Genomic DNA, 21,898 nt, shown 5'->3' on the forward strand with positions numbered 1-21,898 from the left:
AGATCAGTTGTAAGTTCTGATTTACAACATTTTCCTTTCCTCAATATAATGAGTGAGCTATATATATTTGTAAATATTCAATACATATACACACTGATAACTGAATACTTTATTTGATTTTGCAGATGACAGTGAATCAAAAATGAACACATTCCAGCACAGCCATTCACAGGAACAAAGGAGACTAAGAGAGAGAGAGATAAAGAGGGAAGAGGTGGGGGTGATATGGTGCACTGGGGGACAGCAAGTGTACATTAAAAGAGTAATGGCTGATAAGCTGTTTTGGTTTACTGATTTGTGGAAGTTCACAGCCTCATCAGATATAAATTCTTTAAAAATGTTTGTATAGATTTTGGCTTATTGGTTTTTTTGGTGCTAAAAGGATAATTCCCAATTTATTAAAGTGTATCAGCAGTTTATTTACATTTTTACAGATCTAAAATATAAAATGTCATTTGGATGAACTGTCACTTAAGTATTATACAGAATTGATTTCAAAATTATAAAATCTCACACAATAAATGTTCTGGGTTTGTTTTGATGAAACAATATATGAAAGGCACATACATCCTGTTAACAGTAAAATAACAACAGAGATAATATTTGACAGATGCTTGCTAAACCATTTCCCCTAAAGATGAACAAATACAAAAATATAATTATCATATCACAAAAAAGTGTTAAAAACCAGATGCAAATATGCCATTTCAACATTTCTGTGGTAGTGGATAGAAAATGTGATGGTAGACTTTTTTTTCCTATTTACAAGTGATAATGAAAATTACAGATTTCTCTTATTTACAGTTAAAAGACATGACATGTACCCCAGCAAAATGAAAGGACTATTATTTGGAATGCTAAAAGGAAAACTAGACAAAATGTCTACATTTATGACAGTGCACTGTAGTTAGATGAGGCTTATAAAGTAGCTGTCTAGTATAAAGCATTAGAGTGTATGTGAATTCATAGCATATAGAAAGGCAAAACAATAGTGCCTTTTAATCATATCACAACTTATTATTATTTCTTATAACATTATTTCTTTGGTGAAACAGCAATTTCAACCCTTGGGAAGCGAAAACCACCCTTTGAAACACTATCACTGCTAGATGATGATGACACTCTAGACTTCTTGGAAGGGGAAACAACTCCAGCTCCTTCAATCCTTGCTTCACTATCTTCTCCAAGTGTCACTTCATATGAACCCTTGGATTTTGAGCCAAACCCACCAAATGTGCCAAACTTCAGCACTCCTTTTTTGCCTTTCACTTTAGCCCCTCCAACATCCATTGAAATGTTACCGCCTTCTGTCTGTAAATGCCCTTCTACAGAAGAAGGGGAAGCAAGTTCTCCTTCATCACTGAGTGATGAAGAACGGTGCTTTGATTTCTTGTAAAGATCAAGTGAAGCAGATTTACTCTTAGGTGAAATTTTTAAACCAGAACTCCCCTCTACCATTTTTCCACCTATAAGCTCCCCAGAACTTGCACTTAATCCTTTAGACACTTTGGCACCCCCCTCTACTGTACCTTCAACTTCAGGTCCCTGAAAGGTAAGATCAGCTGCACTTCCACCCTTAGCTTTAGACTTGCCAAAGAATCGTGGCTTTTTGACTTTGACTTTCCCACCACTGATTTTTAAATCTGGACATGGCACCTCCAGATTTGAACTAACATTACCACTAGCGGTTAATTCTCCTGACCCTACATCCACACCCATCTCCCTTCCTTCTATCTGAGGCAAAGCTATTCCAAATTTTGGCACTTTAATCTTAGGAAAGGTTACATTACCCTCCGTATACTCTATTGTACTTGAGTCTGCAACATCTGTATGCATGCCTATTTCTCCTGTTTTCTTATCTGAAGAACTTACATGGGGTACTTTAAACTTTGCAGTTGGCATATTCAGCTCGACACCTTGAAATCCTTCTGCTTTAAAGCCTTCTGTATCTGTGTGCCCCTTCACTCTACCTTCAAAGGTCCCTTTTATCTCAGGGTCTGTCAAACTGCCCTTAACTTTTATGCCTTGCCCTTCTAACCTAGCATCAGAAGCACCCAGGTTCATACTCATTTCAGGTGATTGTAGCTTCGGAATATTGACATCAACATCAGCAGATTTGACCTTGGTACCTGACATTAACTTTGGCATTTTGATTTTGGATTTTTTAGCTTTGATGTCTGGGCCCTCCAAGCTAACATTTGGTGACTGAATATCAACTCCTGGTATATCTGCTTTAAGACTCCCAGGTGATGAACCAAATTCAACTGATTTTGAATTTCCAGACACTGAACCACCTCCTTTAACCTTTGGGGATTTGATGTCAAATTCCACATCAGGAAAATGTAACTTTCCAAACAATGGCTTCTTAACCTTAGGTCCTTTGAGATGCAAGTCAGGTGAGTCTGCAGATAGCTCAACATTGCCAGTTTTAGAATCAACATTAAGATCAGTCTTCATCTTTCCTTTCACCTTGGGCACTTTCAATTTACCTTTCTTTCCCTTCAAATGGATGTCCACATCAGGGTCTTCGAGACCCTTGCCAATCTTCGGCCCTTTGATATCCACGACTGGTCCTTTTATATCAGCTTTAACTTTGGGAACATTTACTTCAGCATCAGAATCCACTACTGGCCCCTTAATTCCAAAGGATGGCACTTTGATTTTGGGGATATTAAACTCTGCTCCCTCCATATTGATATTAGGTCCTTCAATGTCAATTTTGGGTGCCTTAATGTCACCTTCAATCTTGGGAATAGACAAATCAACATCCCCCTTTATTTTAGGGCCTTTAAGATTGAAATCCATGTCAGGCATTGCGATCTTTGGACCGGATATAGTTGGCATTTTGAATTTGGGACCTCTGATATTGCTTTCTGGTCCTTCAATGTCAATATCTGGGCTTTTGATATCGATATTAGGGCCTTTCACATCAATATCTCCCTTTGGCAGATTTATATCAATATCAGGGCCTTCACCTTTTGGACCTTTGAGGCCCAATGATGGCATTTTGATTTTTGGCATTTTGATGCCTCCTCCTGTGCCTTCTACATCAAAATCTGGACCTTCAATGTCTATTTTTGGTGCTTTAATATCACCTTCAATCTTGGGAACAGACACATCCATATCACCCTTTATTTTAGGTCCTTTCAGATTTAAATCCACATCAGGCATTGAGACCTTTGGACCAGATATAGTTGGCATTTTGAATTTGGGACCTTTGATTTTTCCTTCTGGTCCTTCAACATCAATATCTGGGCTTTTAATATCAATTTTTTTATTGCCTTTGACATCAATATCTCCTTTTGGTAGGTTTAAGTCAATATCGGGGCCCTCAACTTTTGGCCCTTTCACCCCAAATGATGGCATTTTGAATTTTGGCATTTTGATGCCTCCTCCTGTGCCTTCTACATCAAAATCTGGACCTTCAATGTCTACTTTCGGTGCTTTAATATCACCTTCAATCTTGGGAACAGAGACATCCATATCACCCTTTAATTTAGGGCCTTTCAGATTGAAATCCACATCAGGCATTGAGATCTTTGGACCAGATATAGTTGGCATTTTGAATTTGGGACCTTTGATTTTCCCTTCTGGCCCTTCAATGTCAATATCGGGGCTCTGGATGTCAATCTTGGGTCCTTTCACATCAACGTCTGTCTTTGGTAGATTTATATCAATATCAGGGCCCTCAACTTTTGGACCTTTGAGCCCAAATGATGGCATTTTGAATTTTGGCATTTTCAAACCACCCTCTACTCCTTCAACATCCACATCTGGGCCTTCAATGTCCACTTTCGGTGCTTTAAGGTCACCTTCAATCTTGGGAACTGAGATATCCACATCCCCCTTTAATTTAGGACCTTTAAGATTAAAGTCCACATCAGGCATTGAGATCTTTGGACCAGATATGGTTGGCATTTTGAATTTGGGACCTTTGATTTTTCCTTCTGGTCCTTCAACATCAATATCTGGGCTTTTGATATCAATTTTAGGGCCTTTGACATCAATATCTCCTTTTGGTAGGTTTAAGTCAATATCGGGGCCCTCAACTTTTGGCCCTTTCACCCCAAATGATGGCATTTTGAATTTTGGCATCTTGAAGCCTCCTCCTGTGCCTTCTACATCAAAATCTGGACCTTCAATGTCTACTTTTGGTGCTTTAATATCACCTTCAATCTTGGGAACAGACACATCCATATCACCCTTTAATTTAGGTCCTTTCAGATTGAAATCCACATCAGGCATTGAGATCTTTGGACCAGATATAGTTGGCATTTTGAATTTGGGACCTTTGATTTTCCCTTCTGGCCCTTCAATGTCAATATTGGGGCTTTGGATGTCAATCTTGGGTCCTTTCACATCAACGTCTGTCTTTGGTAGATTTACATCAATATCAGGGCCCTCAACTTTTGGACCTTTGAGCCCAAATGATGGCATTTTGAATTTTGGCATTTTCAAACCACCCTCTACTCCTTCAACATCCACATCTGGGCCTTCAATGTCCACTTTCGGTGCTTTAAGGTCACCTTCAATCTTGGGAACTGAGATATCCACATCCCCCTTTAATTTAGGACCTTTAAGATTAAAGTCCACATCAGGCATTGAGATCTTTGGACCAGATATGGTTGGCATTTTGAATTTGGGACCTTTGATTTTTCCTTCTGGTCCTTCAACATCAATATCTGGGCTTTTGATATCAATTTTAGGGCCTCTGACATCAATATCTCCTTTTGGTAGGTTTAAGTCAATATCGGGGCCCTCAACTTTTGGCCCTTTCACCCCAAATGATGGCATTTTGAATTTTGGCATCTTGAAGCCTCCTCCTGTGCCTTCTACATCAAAATCTGGACCTTCAATGTCTACTTTTGGTGCTTTAATATCACCTTCAATCTTGGGAACAGAGACATCCATATCACCCTTTAATTTAGGTCCTTTCAGATTGAAATCCACATCAGGCATTGAGATCTTTGGACCAGATATAGTTGGCATTTTGAATTTGGGACCTTTGATTTTCCCTTCTGGCCCTTCAATGTCAATATCGGGGCTTTGGATGTCAATCTTGGGTCCTTTCACATCAACGTCTGTCTTTGGTAGATTTACATCAATATCAGGGCCCTCAACTTTTGGACCTTTGAGCCCAAATGATGGCATTTTGAATTTTGGCATTTTCAAACCACCCTCTACTCCTTCAACATCCACATCTGGGACTTCAATGTCCACTTTCGGTGCTTTAAGGTCACCTTCAATCTTGGGAACTGAGATATCCACATCCCCCTTTAATTTAGGACCTTTAAGATTAAAGTCCACATCAGGCATTGAGATCTTTGGACCAGATATGGTTGGCATTTTGAATTTGGGACCTTTGATTTTCCCTTCTGGTCCTTCAACATCAATATCTGGGCTTTTAATATCAATCTTAGGGCCTTTGACATCAATATCTCCTTTTGGTAGGTTTAAGTCAATATCGGGGCCCTCAACTTTTGGCCCTTTCACCCCAAATGATGGCATTTTGAATTTTGGCATCTTGAAGCCTCCTCCTGTGCCTTCTACATCAAAATCTGGACCTTCAATGTCTACTTTTGGTGCTTTAATATCACCTTCAATCTTGGGAACAGACACATCCATATCACCCTTTAATTTAGGTCCTTTCAGATTGATATCCACATCAGGCATTGAGATCTTTGGACCAGATATAGTTGGCATTTTGAATTTGGGACCTTTGATTTTCCCTTCTGGCCCTTCAATGTCAATATCGGGGCTTTGGATGTCAATCTTGGGTCCTTTCACATCAACGTCTGTCTTTGGTAGATTTACATCAATATCAGGGCCCTCAACTTTTGGACCTTTGAGCCCAAATGATGGCATTTTGAATTTTGGCATTTTCAAACCACCCTCTACTCCTTCAACATCCATATCTGGGCCTTCAATGTCCACTTTCGGTGCTTTAAGGTCACCTTCAATCTTGGGAACTGAGATATCCACATCCCCCTTTAATTTAGGACCTTTAAGATTAAAGTCCACATCAGGCATTGAGATCTTTGGACCAGATATGGTTGGCATTTTGAATTTGGGACCTTTGATTTTCCCTTCTGGTCCTTCAACATCAATATCTGGGCTTTTAATATCAATCTTAGGGCCTTTGACATCAATATCTCCTTTTGGTAGGTTTAAGTCAATATCGGGGCCCTCAACTTTTGGCCCTTTCACCCCAAATGATGGCATTTTGAATTTTGGCATCTTGAAGCCTCCTCCTGTGCCTTCTACATCAAAATCTGGACCTTCAATGTCTACTTTTGGTGCTTTAATATCACCTTCAATCTTGGGAACAGACACATCCATATCACCCTTTAATTTAGGTCCTTTCAGATTGAAATCCACATCAGGCATTGACATCTTTGGACCAGATATGGTTGGCATTTTGAATTTGGGACCTTTGATTTTCCCTTCTGGTCCTTCAACATCAATATCTGGGCTTTTAATATCAATCTTAGGGCCTTTGACATCAATATCTCCTTTTGGTAGGTTTAAGTCAATATCGGGGCCCTCAACTTTTGGCCCTTTCACCCCAAATGATGGCATTTTGAATTTTGGCATCTTGAAGCCTCCTCCTGTGCCTTCTACATCAAAATCTGGACCTTCAATGTCTACTTTTGGTGCTTTAATATCACCTTCAATCTTGGGAACAGACACATCCATATCACCCTTTAATTTAGGTCCTTTCAGATTGAAATCCACATCAGGCATTGACATCTTTGGACCAGATATAGTTGGCATTTTGAATTTGGGACCTTTAATTTTCCCTTCTGGCCCTTCAATGTCAATATCGGGGCTTTGGATGTCAATCTTGGGTCCTTTCACATCAACGTCTGTCTTTGGTAGATTTACATCAATATCAGGGCCCTCAACTTTTGGACCTTTGAGCCCAAATGATGGCATTTTGAATTTTGGCATTTTCAAACCACCCTCTACTCCTTCAACATCCATATCTGGGCCTTCAATGTCCACTTTCGGTGCTTTAAGGTCACCTTCAATCTTGGGAACTGAGATATCCACATCCCCCTTTAATTTAGGACCTTTAAGATTAAAGTCCACATCAGGCATTGAGATCTTTGGACCAGATATGGTTGGCATTTTGAATTTGGGACCTTTGATTTTCCCTTCTGGTCCTTCAACATCAATATCTGGGCTTTTAATATCAATCTTAGGGCCTTTGACATCAATATCTCCTTTTGGTAGGTTTAAGTCAATATCGGGGCCCTCAACTTTTGGCCCTTTCACCCCAAATGATGGCATTTTGAATTTTGGCATCTTGAAGCCTCCTCCTGTGCCTTCTACATCAAAATCTGGACCTTCAATGTCTACTTTTGGTGCTTTAATATCACCTTCAATCTTGGGAACAGACACATCCATATCACCCTTTAATTTAGGTCCTTTCAGATTGAAATCCACATCAGGCATTGACATCTTTGGACCAGATATAGTTGGCATTTTGAATTTGGGACCTTTGATTTTCCCTTCTGGCCCTTCAATGTCAATATCGGGGCTTTGGATGTCAATCTTGGGTCCTTTCACATCAACGTCTGTCTTTGGTAGATTTACATCAATATCAGGGCCCTCAACTTTTGGACCTTTGAGCCCAAATGATGGCATTTTGAATTTTGGCATTTTCAAACCACCCTCTACTCCTTCAACATCCACATCTGGGCCTTCAATGTCCACTTTCGGTGCTTTAAGGTCACCTTCAATCTTGGGAACTGAGATATCCACATCCCCCTTTAATTTAGGACCTTTAAGATTAAAGTCCACATCAGGCATTGAGATCTTTGGACCAGATATGGTTGGCATTTTGAATTTGGGACCTTTGATTTTTCCTTCTGGTCCTTCAACATCAATATCTGGGCTTTTAATATCAATCTTAGGGCCTTTGACATCAATATCTCCTTTTGGTAGGTTTAGGTCAATATCGGGGCCCTCAACTTTTGGCCCTTTCACCCCAAATGATGGCATTTTGAATTTTGGCATCTTGAAGCCTCCTCCTGTGCCTTCTACATCAAAATCTGGACCTTCAATGTCTACTTTTGGTGCTTTAATATCACCTTCAATTTTGGGAACAGACACATCCATATCACCCTTTAATTTAGGTCCTTTCAGATTGAAATCCACATCAGGCATTGAGATCTTTGGACCAGATATAGTTGGCATTTTGAATTTGGGACCTTTGATTTTCCCTTCCGGCCCTTCAATGTCAATATCGGGGCTTTGGATGTCAATCTTGGGTCCTTTCACATCAACGTCTGTCTTTGGTAGATTTACATCAATATCAGGGCCCTCAACTTTTGGACCTTTGAGCCCAAATGATGGCATTTTGAATTTTGGCATTTTCAAACCACCCTCTACTCCTTCAACATCCACATCTGGGCCTTCAATGTCCACTTTCGGTGCTTTAAGGTCACCTTCAATCTTGGGAACTGAGATATCCACATCCCCCTTTAATTTAGGACCTTTAAGATTAAAGTCCACATCAGGCATTGAGATCTTTGGACCAGATATGGTTGGCATTTTGAATTTGGGACCTTTGATTTTCCCTTCTGGTCCTTCAACATCAATATCTGGGCTTTTAATATCAATCTTAGGGCCTTTGACATCAATATCTCCTTTTGGTAGGTTTAAGTCAATATCGGGGCCCTCAACTTTTGGCCCTTTCACCCCAAATGATGGCATTTTGAATTTTGGCATCTTGAAGCCTCCTCCTGTGCCTTCTACATCAAAATCTGGACCTTCAATGTCTACTTTTGGTGCTTTAATATCACCTTCAATCTTGGGAACAGAGACATCCATATCACCCTTTAATTTAGGTCCTTTCAGATTGAAATCCACATCAGGCATTGACATCTTTGGACCAGATATAGTTGGCATTTTGAATTTGGGACCTTTAATTTTCCCTTCTGGCCCTTCAATGTCAATATCGGGGCTTTGGATGTCAATCTTGGGTCCTTTCACATCAACGTCTGTCTTTGGTAGATTTACATCAATATCAGGGCCCTCAACTTTTGGACCTTTGAGCCCAAATGATGGCATTTTGAATTTTGGCATTTTCAAACCACCCTCTACTCCTTCAACATCCACATCTGGGCCTTCAATGTCCACTTTCGGTGCTTTAAGGTCACCTTCAATCTTGGGAACTGAGATATCCACATCCCCCTTTAATTTAGGACCTTTAAGATTAAAGTCCACATCAGGCATTGAGATCTTTGGACCAGATATGGTTGGCATTTTGAATTTGGGACCTTTGATTTTCCCTTCTGGTCCTTCAACATCAATATCTGGGCTTTTAATATCAATTTTAGGGCCTTTGACATCAATATCTCCTTTTGGTAGGTTTAAGTCAATATCGGGGCCCTCAACTTTTGGCCCTTTCACCCCAAATGATGGCATTTTGAATTTTGGCATCTTGAAGCCTCCTCCTGTGCCTTCTACATCAAAATCTGGACCTTCAATGTCTACTTTTGGTGCTTTAATATCACCTTCAATCTTGGGAACAGACACATCCATATCACCCTTTATTTTAGGTCCTTTCAGATTGAAATCCACATCAGGCATTGACATCTTTGGACCAGATATAGTTGGCATTTTGAATTTGGGACCTTTGATTTTCCCTTCTGGCCCTTCAATGTCAAACTCGGGGCTTTGGATGTCAATCTTGGGTCCTTTCACATCAACGTCTGTCTTTGGTAGATTTACATCAATATCAGGGCCCTCAACTTTTGGACCTTTGAGCCCAAATGATGGCATTTTGAATTTTGGCATTTTCAAACCACCCTCTACTCCTTCAAAATCCACATCTGGGACTTCAATTTCTACTTTCGGTGCTTTAAGGTCACCTTCAATCTTGGGAACTGAGATATCCACATCCCCCTTTAATTTAGGACCTTTAAGATTAAAGTCCACATCAGGCATTGAGATCTTTGGACCAGATATGGTTGGCATTTTGAATTTGGGACCTTTGATTTTCCCTTCTGGTCCTTCAATGTCAATATCGGGGCTTTGGATGTCAATCTTGGGTCCTTTCACATCAACGTCTGTCTTTGGTAGATTTACATCAATATCAGGGCCCTCAACTTTTGGACCTCTGAGCCCAAATGATGGCATTTTGAATTTTGGCATTTTCAAACCACCCTCTACTCCTTCAACATCCACATCTGGGACTTCAATGTCCACTTTCGGTGCTTTAAGGTCACCTTCAATCTTGGGAACTGAGACATCCACATCCCCCTTTAATTTAGGACCTTTAAGATTAAAGTCCACATCAGGCATTGAGATCTTTGGACCAGATATGGTTGGCATTTTGAATTTGGGACCTTTGATTTTCCCTTCTGGTCCTTCAACATCAATATCTGGGCTTTTGATATCAATTTTAGGGCCTTTGACATCAATATCTCCTTTTGGTAGGTTTAAGTCAATATCGGGGCCCTCAACTTTTGGCCCTTTCACCCCAAATGATGGCATTTTGAATTTTGGCATCTTGAAGCCTCCTCCTGTGCCTTCTACATCAAAATCTGGACCTTCAACGTCTACTTTTGGTGCTTTAATATCACCTTCAATCTTGGGAACAGAGACATCCATATCACCCTTTATTTTAGGTCCTTTCAGATTGAAATCCATGTCAGGCATTGAGATCTTTGGACCAGATATATTTGGCATTTTGAATTTGGGACCTTTGATTTTCCCTTCTGGCCCTTCAATGTCAATATCGGGCCTCTGGATGTCAATCTTGGGTCCTTTCACATCAATATCTGTCTTTGGTAGATTTACATCAATATCAGGGCCCTCAACTTTTGGACCTCTGAGCCCAAATGATGGCATTTTGAATTTTGGCATTTTCAAACCACCCTCTACTCCTTCAACATCCACATCTGGGCCTTCAATGTCCACTTTCGGTGCTTTAAGGTCACCTTCAATCTTGGGAACTGAGATATCCACATCCCCCTTTAATTTAGGGCCTTTAAGATTAAAGTCCACATCAGGCATTGAGATCTTTGGACCAGATATGGTTGGCATTTTGAATTTGGGACCTTTGATTTTCCCTTCTGGTCCTTCAACATCAATATCTGGGCTTTTGATATCAATTTTAGGGCCTTTGACATCAATATCTCCTTTTGGTAGGTTTAAGTCAATATCGGGGCCCTCAACTTTTGGCCCTTTCACCCCAAATGATGGCATTTTGAATTTTGGCATCTTGAAGCCTCCTCCTGTGCCTTCTACATCAAAATCTGGACCTTCAATGTCTACTTTTGGTGCTTTAATATCACCTTCAATCTTGGGAACGGACACATCCATATCACCCTTTATTTTAGGTCCTTTCAGATTGAAATCCACATCAGGCATTGACATCTTTGGACCAGATATAGTTGGCATTTTGAATTTGGGACCTTTGATTTTCCCTTCTGGCCCTTCAATGTCAAACTCGGGGCTTTGGATGTCAATCTTGGGTCCTTTCACATCAACGTCTGTCTTTGGTAGATTTACATCAATATCAGGGCCCTCAACTTTTGGACCTTTGAGCCCAAATGATGGCATTTTGAATTTTGGCATTTTCAAACCACCCTCTACTCCTTCAATATCCACATCTGGGACTTCAATGTCCACTTTCGGTGCTTTAAGGTCACCTTCAATCTTGGGAACTGAGATATCCACATCCCCCTTTAATTTAGGACCTTTAAGATTAAAGTCCACATCAGGCATTGAGATCTTTGGACCAGATATGGTTGGCATTTTGAATTTGGGACCTTTGATTTTTCCTTCTGGTCCTTCAACATCAATATCTGGGCTTTTGATATCAATCTTAGGGCCTTTGACATCAATATCTCCTTTTGGTAGGTTTAAGTCAATATCGGGGCCTTCAACTTTTGGCCCTTTCACCCCAAATGATGGCATTTTGAATTTTGGCATCTTCAAGCCTCCTGTGCCTTCTACATCAAAATCTGGACCTTCAATGTCTACTTTTGGTGCTTTAATATCACCTTCAATCTTGGGAACAGACACATCCATATCACCCTTTATTTTAGGTCCTTTCAGATTGAAATCCATATCAGGCATTGAGATCTTTGGACCAGATATAGTTGGCATTTTGAATTTGGGACCTTTGATTTTCCCTTCTGGCCCTTCAATGTCAATATCGGGGCTCTGGATGTCAATCTTGGGTCCTTTCACATCAATATCTCCTTTTGGTAGATTTACATCAATATCAGGGCCCTCAACTTTTGGACCTTTGAGCCCAAATGATGGCATTTTGAATTTTGGCATTTTCAAACCACCCTCTACTCCTTCAACATCCAAATCTTGGCCTTCAATTTCAACTTTCGGTGCTTTAAGGTCACCTTCAATCTTGGGAACAGACACATCCATATCACCCTTTAATTTAGGTCCTTTAAGATTAAAGTCCACATCAGGCATTGAGATCTTTGGACCTGAAATGGTTGGCATTTTGAATTTAGGACCTTTGATTTTTCCTTCTGGCCCTTCAATGTCGATGTCTGGGCTTTGAATGTCAATCTTAGGGCCTTTGACATCAATATCTGTCTTTGGTAGATTTACATCAATATCGGTACCCTGAACCTTTGGACCTTTGAGGCCAAATGATGGCATTTTGATTTTTGGCATCTTCAAACTAGCCCCAGGTCCTTCAACATCCACATCTGGGCCTTCAATTTCAACTTTTGGTGCTCTGATGTCACCTTCAATCTTGGGAACCGAGATCTCCATATCCCCCTTTAATTTAGGGCCCTTTATATTAATGTCCACATCAGGCATTGAGAGCTTTGGACCCGATAAAGTTGGCATTTTGAATTTTGGACCTTTGATTTTCCCTTCTGGTCCTTCAACATCAATATCTGGGCTTTTAATATCAATCTTCGGGCCTTTGACATCAATATCTCCTTTTGGTAGGTTTAAGTCAATATCGGGGCCCTCAACTTTTGGCCCTTTGACCCCAAATGATGGCATTTTGAATTTTGGCATCTTCAAACCCTCTGGTCCTTCAACATCCACATCTGGGCCTTCAATTTCAACTTTCGGTGATTTGAGGTCACCTTCAATTTTGGGAACCGAGATATCCACATCCCCTTTTAATTTCGGGCCTTTAAGATTAAAATCCAGATCAGGCAAATTAATATTTGGCCCTGAGACAGATGGCATATTGATTTTAGGACCTTTGATTTTTCCTTCTGGAACCTCTATGTCAACAGATGGACTTTTAATGTTGACATTTACATCTGACTCATCCATACTTGGCATATCAGCTTTAGACGATTTGAATCCAAATTTTGGCATTTTGAATTTTGGCATCTTAAATCCACCCTCTGGACTTTTGGCTTCTACAGTGACATCACCTTTTGGAACTTTAACATCAGTATCTGGCCCTTCCATTTTGGGACCTTTCAATCCAAATCTTGGCATTTTAAACTTAGATTTCTTGACTGAAGCTCCTGAAGCATCAAGGTCGATTTTGGTCCCTTCCATTTCAACTTTAGGAGTCTTGACTTTTCCCCCTGAAACCTCAAAATCAACATCTGGACCTTTTATGTCCACTTTAGGTGCTTTGATGTCCCCTTCAACTTTTGGTAATGAAACATCAACATCAGCTTTCAATTTAGGGCTCTTAAGATTGAAATCCACATCTGGCATGGAGATCTTTGGACCAGAAATTGATGGCATCTTGAATTTTGGACCTTTCACTTTTCCGTCAGGTCCCTCAATATCTACTTCTGGTGCCTTGATATCTAGTGATGGGCCTTTCATATCCAGTTCACCTTTAGGAAGACTTACATCTACATCAGGCCCTTCAACCTTTGGACCTTTAATTCCAAATGATGGCATTTTAATTTTTGGCATTTTAAATCCTCCTTCATGGCCTTCAATGTCAACATTTGGGCCTTCAATGTCTACTTTTGGTGCTTGTATATCTCCTTCAAGCTCTGGAACTGAAACATCAACTTCTCCTTTCACCTTAGGGCCCTTAAGGTTGAAATCCACATCTGGCATGGAGATCTTTGGACCAGAAATTGATGGCATCTTGAATTTTGGACCTTTCACTTTGCCCTCAAGTCCTTCAATGTCAAGATCAGGTGCCTTGATATCTACTGATGGTCCTTTTATGTCAACTTCAGCTTTTGGAAGATTTAGATCAACATCAGGACCTTCAACCTTTGGACCCTTAAGTCCAAATGATGGCATTTTGATTTTTGGCATTTTGAGTCCTCCTTCAGGGCCCTCAATATCAACATCTGGACCTCTGATGTCCACTTTAGGTGCTTTGATGTCCCCTTCAAGCTTTGGCACTGAGACATCAACTTCTCCTTTCACCTTAGGACCCTTAAGATTGAAATCCACATCTGGCATGGAGATCTTTGGACCAGAAATTGATGGCATCTTGAATTTTGGACCTTTCACTTTGCCCTCAGGTCCTTCAATGTCAAGATCTGGTGCCTTGATATCTACTGATGGTCCTTTTATGTCAACTTCAGCTTTTGGAAGATTTAGATCAACATCAGGACCTTCAACCTTTGGACCCTTAAGTCCAAATGATGGCATTTTGATTTTTGGCATTTTGAGTCCTCCTTCAGGGCCCTCAATATCAACATCTGGACCTTTGATGTCCACTTTAGGTGCTTTGATGTCCCCTTCAAGCTTTGGCATTGAAACATCAACTTCTCCTTTCACCTTAGGACCCTTAAGGTTGAAATCCACATCTGGCATGGAGATCTTTGGACCAGAAATTGATGGCATCTTGAATTTTGGACCTTTCACTTTGCCCTCAGGTCCTTCAATGTCAAGATCAGGTGCCTTGATATCTACTGATGGTCCTTTTATGTCAACTTCAGCTTTTGGAAGATTTAGATCAACGTCAGGACCTTCAACCTTTGGACCCTTAAGTCCAAATGATGGCATTTTGATTTTTGGCATTTTGAGTCCTCCTTCAGGGCCCTCAATATCAACATCTGGACCTTTGAGGTCCACTTTAGGTGCTTTGATGTCACCTTCAAGCTTTGGCACTGAAACATCAACTTCTCCTTTCACCTTAGGGCCCTTAAGGTTGAAATCCACATCAGGCATGGAGATCTTTGGACCAGAAATTGATGGCATCTTGAATTTTGGACCTTTCACTTTTCCCTCATATCCCTCAATGTCAAGATCTGGTGCCTTGATATCTACTGATGGTCCTTTAATATCAACTCCAGTTTTTGGAAGACTAACATCAACATCAGGACCTTCAAGCTTCGGGCCCTTAAGTCCAAATGATGGCATTTTGATTTTTGGCATTTTGAGTCCACCTTCAGGGCCCTCAATATCTACGTCTGGACCTTTGATGTCCCCTTCAAGCTTTGGCACTGAGACATCAACTTCTCCTTTCACCTTAGGACCCTTAAGGTTGAAATCCACATCAGGCATGGAGATCTTTGGACCAGAAATTGATGGCATTTTGAATTTTGAACCTTTCACTTTGCCCTCAGGTCCCTCAATGTCAAGATCTGGTGCCTTGATATCTACTGATGGTCCTTTTATGTCAACTTCAGCTTTTGGTAGATTTAAATCAACGTCAGGACCTTCAAGCTTCGGCCCCTTAATTCCAAATGATGGCATTTTGATTTTTGGCATTTTGAATCCGCCTTCAGGGCCCTCAATATCAACATCTGGACCTTTGAGGTCCACTTTAGGTGCTTTGATGTCCCCTTCAAGCTTTGGCACTGAGACATCAACTTCTCCTTTCACCTTAGGACCCTTAAGGTTGAAATCCACATCAGGCATGGAGATCTTTGGACCAGAAATTGATGGCATCTTGAATTTTGGACCTTTCACTTTGCCCTCAGGTCCCTCAATGTCAAGATCTGGTGCCTTGATATCTACTGATGGTCCTTTTATGTCAACTTCAGCTTTTGGTAGATTTAAATCAACGTCAGGACCTTCAAGCTTCGGCCCCTTAATTCCAAATGATGGCATTTTGATTTTTGGCATTTTGAATCCGCCTTCAGGGCCCTCAATATCAACATCTGGACCTTTGAGGTCCACTTTAGGTGCTTTGATGTCCCCTTCAAGCTTTGGCACTGAGACATCAACTTCTCCTTTCACCTTAGGACCCTTAAGGTTGAAATCCACATCAGGCATGGAGATCTTTGGACCAGAAATTGATGGCATCTTGAATTTTGGACCTTTCACTTTGCCCTCAGGTCCCTCAATGTCAAGATCTGGTGCCTTGATATCTAATGATGGTCCTTTTATGTCAACTTCAGCTTTTGGGAGATTTAAATCAACGTCAGGACCTTCAAGCTTCGGACCCTTCATTCCAAATGATGGCATTTTGATTTTTGGCATTTTGAATCCGCCTTCAGTTCCCTCAATATCAGCATCTGGACCTTTGATGTCCCCTTCAACTTTTGGTACTGAGACATCAACTTCCCCTTTCACCTTAGGACCCTTAAGGTTGAAATCCACATCTGGCATGGAGATCTTTGGACCAGAAATTGATGGCATCTTCAATTTTGGACCTTTCACTTTGCCCTCAGGTCCCTCAATGTCAAGATCTGGTGCCTTGATATCTACTGATGGTCCTTTTATGTCAACTTCAGCTTTTGGGAGATTTAAATCAACGTCAGGACCTTCAAGCTTCGGACCCTTAATTCCAAATGATGGCATTTTGATTTTTGGCATTTTGAATCCGCCTTCAGTTCCCTCAATATCAACATCTGGACCTTTGATGTCCACTTTAGGTGCTTTGATGTCCCCTTCAACTTTTGGCACTGAGACATCAACTTCCCCTTTCACCTTAGGACCCTTAAGGTTGAAATCCACATCTGGCATGGAGATCTTTGGACCAGAAATTGATGGCATCTTGAATTTTGGATCTTTCACTTTGCCCTCAGGTCCCTCAATGTCAAGATCTGGTGCCTTGATATCTACTGATGGTCCTTTTATGTCAACTTCAGCTTTTGGGAGATTTAAATCAACGTCAGGACCTTCAAGCTTCGGACCCTTAATTCCAAATGATGGCATTTTGATTTTTGGCATTTTGAATCCGCCTTCAGGGCCCTCAATATCAACATCTGGACCTTTGATGGCCACTTTAGGTGCTTTGATGTCCCCTTCAAGCTTTGGCACTGAAACATCAACTTCTCCTTTCACCTTAGGACCCTTAAGGTTGAAATCCACATCAGGCATGGAGATCTTTGGACCAGAAATTGATGGCATCTTGAATTTTGGATCTTTCACTTTGCCCTCAGGTCCCTCAATGTCAAGATCTGGTGCCTTGATATCTAATGATGGTCCTTTTATGTCAACTTCAGCTTTTGGGAGATTTAAATCAACGTCAGGACCTTCAAGCTTCGGCCCCTTAATTCCAAATGATGGCATTTTGATTTTTGGCATTTTGAATCCGCCTTCAGTTCCCTCAATATCAACATCTGGACCTTTGATGTCCCCTTCAACTTTTGGCACTGAGACATCAACTTCTCCTTTCACCTTAGGACCCTTAAGGTTGAAATCCACATCTGGCATGGAGATCTTTGGACCAGAAATTGATGGCATCTTGAATTTTGAACCTTTCACTTTGCCCTCAGGTCCCTCAATGTCAAGATCTGGTGCCTTGATATCTACTGATGGTCCTTTTATGTCAACTTCAGCTTTTGGGAGATTTAAATCAACGTCAGGACCTTCAAGCTTCGGACCCTTAATTCCAAATGATGGCATTTTGATTTTTGGCATTTTGAATCCGCCTTCAGTTCCCTCAATATCAACATCTGGACCTTTGATGTCCACTTTAGGTGCTTTGATGTCCCCTTCAACTTTTGGCACTGAGACATCAACTTCCCCTTTCACCTTAGGACCCTTAAGGTTGAAATCCACATCAGGCATGGAGATCTTTGGACCAGAAATTGATGGCATCTTGAATTTTGGACCTTTCACTTTGCCCTCAGGTCCCTCAATGTGAAGATCTGGTGCCTTGATATCTACTGATGGTCCTTTTATGTCAACTTCAGCTTTTGGGAGATTTAAATCAACGTCAGGACCTTCAAGCTTCGGCCCCTTAATTCCAAATGATGGCATTTTGATTTTTGGCATTTTGAATCCGCCTTCAGGGCCCTCAATATCAACATCTGGACCTTTGAGCTCCACTTTAGGTGCTTTGATGTCCCCTTCAACTTTTGGCACTGAGACATCAACTTCTCCTTTCACCTTAGGACCCTTAAGGTTGAAATCCACATCTGGCATGGAGATCTTTGGACCAGAAATTGATGGCATCTTGAATTTTGGACCTTTCACTTTGCCCTCAGGTCCCTCAATGTCAAGATCTGGTGCCTTGATATCTACTGATGGTCCTTTTATGTCAACTTCAGCTTTTGGTAGATTTAAATCAACGTCAGGACCTTCAAGCTTCGGACCCTTAATTCCAAATGATGGCATACTGATTTTTGGCATTTTGAATCCGCCTTCAGTTCCCTCAATATCAACATGTGGACCTTTGATGTCCATTTTAGGTGCGTTGATGTCCCCTTCAACTTTTGGCACTGAAACATCAACTTCTCCTTTCAGCTTAGGACCCTTAAGGTTGAAATCCACATCTGGCATGGAGATCGTGGGACCAGAAATTGATGGCATCTTGATTTTTGGACCTTTCACTTTTCCATCAGGTCCCTCAATATCAACGTCTGGTGCCGTGATATCCAGTGATGGTCCTTTAATATCAACGACTCCTTTGGAAAGACTAACATCAACATCAGGGCCTTCAAGCTTCGGACCCTTCATTCCAAATGATGGCATTTTGACTTTTGGCATTTTGAATCCACCTTCAGGGCCCTCAATATCAACGTTTGGACCTTTGATGTCCAATTTAGGTGCTTTGATGTCCCCTTGAAGCTTTGGCACTGATGCTTCAACTTCTCCTTTCACCTTAGGACCCTTAAGGTTGAAATCCACATCTGGCATGGAGATCTTTGGACCAGAAATTGATGGCATCTTGAATTTTGGACCTTTCACTTTGCCCTCAGGTCCCTCAATGTCAAGATCTGGTGCCTTGATATCTACTGATGGTCCTTTTATGTCAACTTCAGCTTTTGGTAGATTTAAATCAACGTCAGGACCTTCAAGCTTCGGCCCCTTAATTCCAAATGATGGCATTTTGATTTTTGGCATTTTGAATCCGCCTTCAGGGCCCTCAATATCAACATCTGGACCTTTGATGTCCATTTTAGGTGCTTTGATGTCCCCTTCAACTTTTGGCACTGAAACATCAACTTCTCCTTTCAGCTTAGGACCCTTAAGGTTGAAATCCACATCTGGCATGGAGATCGTGGGACCAGAAATTGATGGCATCTTGATTTTTGGACCTTTCACTTTTCCATCAGGTCCCTCAATATCAACGTTTGGTGCCGTGATATCCAGTGATGGTCCTTTAATATCAACGACTCCTTTGGAAAGACTAACATCAACATCAGGGCCTTCAAGCTTCGGACCCTTCATTCCAAATGATGGCATTTTGACTTTTGGCATTTTGAATCCACCTTCAGGGCCCTCAATATCAACGTTTGGACCTTTGATGTCCAATTTAGGTGCTTTGATGTCTCCTTGAAGCTTTGGCACTGATGCTTCAACTTCTCCTTTCACCTTAGGACCCTTAAGGTTGAAATCCACATCAGGCATGGAGATCTTTGGACCAGAAATTGATGGCATCTTGAATTTTGGACCTTTCACTTTGCCCTCAGGTCCCTCAATGTCAAGATCTGGTGCCTTGATATCTACTGATGGTCCTTTTATGTCAACTTCAGCTTTTGGGAGATTTAAATCAACGTCAGGACCTTCAAGCTTCGGACCCTTCATTCCAAATGATGGCATTTTGATTTTTGGCATTTTGAATCCGCCTTCAGTTCCCTCAATATCAACATCTGGACCTTTGATGTCCACTTTAGGTGCTTTGATGTCCCCTTCAACTTTTGGCACTGAGACATCAACTTCCCCTTTCACCTTAGGACCCTTAAGGTTGAAATCCACATCTGGCATGGAGATCTTTGGACCAGAAATTGATGGCATCTTGAATTTTGGATCTTTCACTTTGCCCTCAGGTCCCTCAATGTCAAGATCTGGTGCCTTGATATCTACTGATGGTCCTTTTATGTCAACTTCAGCTTTTGGGAGATTTAAATCAACGTCAGGACCTTCAAGCTTCGGACCCTTAATTCCAAATGATGGCATTTTGACTTTTGGCATTTTGAATCCACCTTCAGGGCCCTCAATATCAACATCTGGACCTTTGATGTCCAATTTAGGTGCTTTGATGTCCCCTTCAAGCTTTGGCACTGATGCTTCAACTTCCCCTTTCACCTTAGGGCCTTTAAGGTTGAAATCCACATCTGGCATAGAGATCTTTGGACCAGAGATGGATGGCATCTTGAATTTTTGACCCTTCACTTTTCCTTCAGGTCCCTCAATATCAATTTCTGGTGCCTTGATATCTACTGATGGTCCTTTTATATCAACGTCTCCTTTAGGAAGACTACCATCAACATCAGGGCCTTCAAGCTTCGGACCCTTCAATCCAAATGATGGCATTTTGATTTTTGGCATTTTGTATCCACCTTCAGGGCCCTCAATATCAACATCTGGACCTTTGATGTCCACTTTAGGTGCTTTGACATCGCCTTCAACTTTTGGCACCGAAACATCAACTTCCCTTTTTACCTTAGGGCCCTTAATATTAATATCCATTTTTGCCATTTCTGAACCTGAAACGGATGTCAAATTCAGCTTTGAGTCTATAACACCAGGAGCCTTGATTTCTATTTTTGCTGCTTTGATGTCAACCTCACTTTTGGGAATACCTATGTCTGCATCACTCTTGTCAGCCTTTTGACCCTTAATTTCAATTGATGACACTTTTATTTTTGACATCTTAACTCCTCCTTCTGATCCCTCTGGACCTATAATGTCCACTTTGGGTGCTTTGATATCCTTTTCAGCTTCTGTCCCTGCAATAGTAACTTCACGTTTCATTTTCAACATTTTATCACTATTGCTTACCTGATCCTTATCTGCCCCTATGCCAAGTGTAACTGAGAGATCGGCATAACCTGTGTTTGTGTCTGATGTGAGTGAGCCTTTGTCTCTTACGCTATTATCATGTTGAATCCATTCAGAAGACCCTTCTCCCCCATGTGTTTTTACTGCTGACAGTCCAGTGTCATATATATTAAATCTCAAATCACTCACACTTCCCTCTGTTCCTTTTGTTGTAATTGATGTTTTGACATGTGCTGTACTCCAGTGCTTCTCAGAGGAGCCCTCTGGATCTCTTAATCTACCTTCTTCAAGATCTAAACCCTCTTGCCCACTGACCCTACTTATGTTTCCATGAGGCAATTGAATTTGAGCAGAGCTACCCTCTGAAACATTCATTTTGAATTCTGGGCATGAAATATCAATCTGTTGCTGGCCAGATCCCCCCGGTATGTCCACAGTGTACGTAGTGATACGGCGGGTAATGGTTGTAATGGTGCTGCCATCACTACTTGTACTGCTGTGACGTTCTGTACGTACATCAACTCCCTCTGCAAGGTCCTCAGACTTCAGTCTGGGCTTAATTTTCTTAGTGTAGATCCTCCTGTACTCCTCGTCATCCCCACTCTGCAGAGACATAATGGTAAATAATGTAATGTAATATTTTATTAAATGAAAACAAAATCAATCACATACTGATTTATCATCAATTACTAACTTCCTTGTTAATTAATCTGTTATCTATGCAACAAAAAAAATATGTTAAAGATTCACTTACTAAATAACTGAATATTAAGGTTAGTCATTAAATCAACTTGTTTTTAATGAATCTTGATTTTTATTTACATGAATTAACCCA

The 21,898-nt window shown here is 41.0% G+C and overlaps 1 protein-coding gene across 7 annotated transcripts in view; it reads right to left on the reverse strand.

The window, feature by feature from the left end:
* Positions 1-89: 89 nt before the first annotated feature.
* The window catches only part of ahnak (AHNAK nucleoprotein), a 41,215-nt gene continuing 19,406 nt past the window's right edge, over positions 90-21,898 (reverse strand). For 4 of the 7 annotated variants that reach the window (XM_053682118.1, XM_053682119.1, XM_053682116.1 and 1 more), the window contains one exon: positions 90-21,666. In XM_053682118.1, coding sequence (XP_053538093.1) covers positions 1,036-21,666 — 20,631 coding nt within the window. In that variant the 3' untranslated portion in view covers positions 90-1,035. The remainder of the gene's footprint in view (positions 21,667-21,898) is intronic. The other 3 variants (XM_053682121.1, XM_053682122.1, XM_053682120.1) reach the window with 3 other exon arrangements.

This window comes from Ictalurus punctatus, chromosome 8 (genome assembly GCF_001660625.3).
Source record: "Ictalurus punctatus breed USDA103 chromosome 8, Coco_2.0, whole genome shotgun sequence".
NCBI lineage: Eukaryota > Metazoa > Chordata > Actinopteri > Siluriformes > Ictaluridae > Ictalurus > Ictalurus punctatus.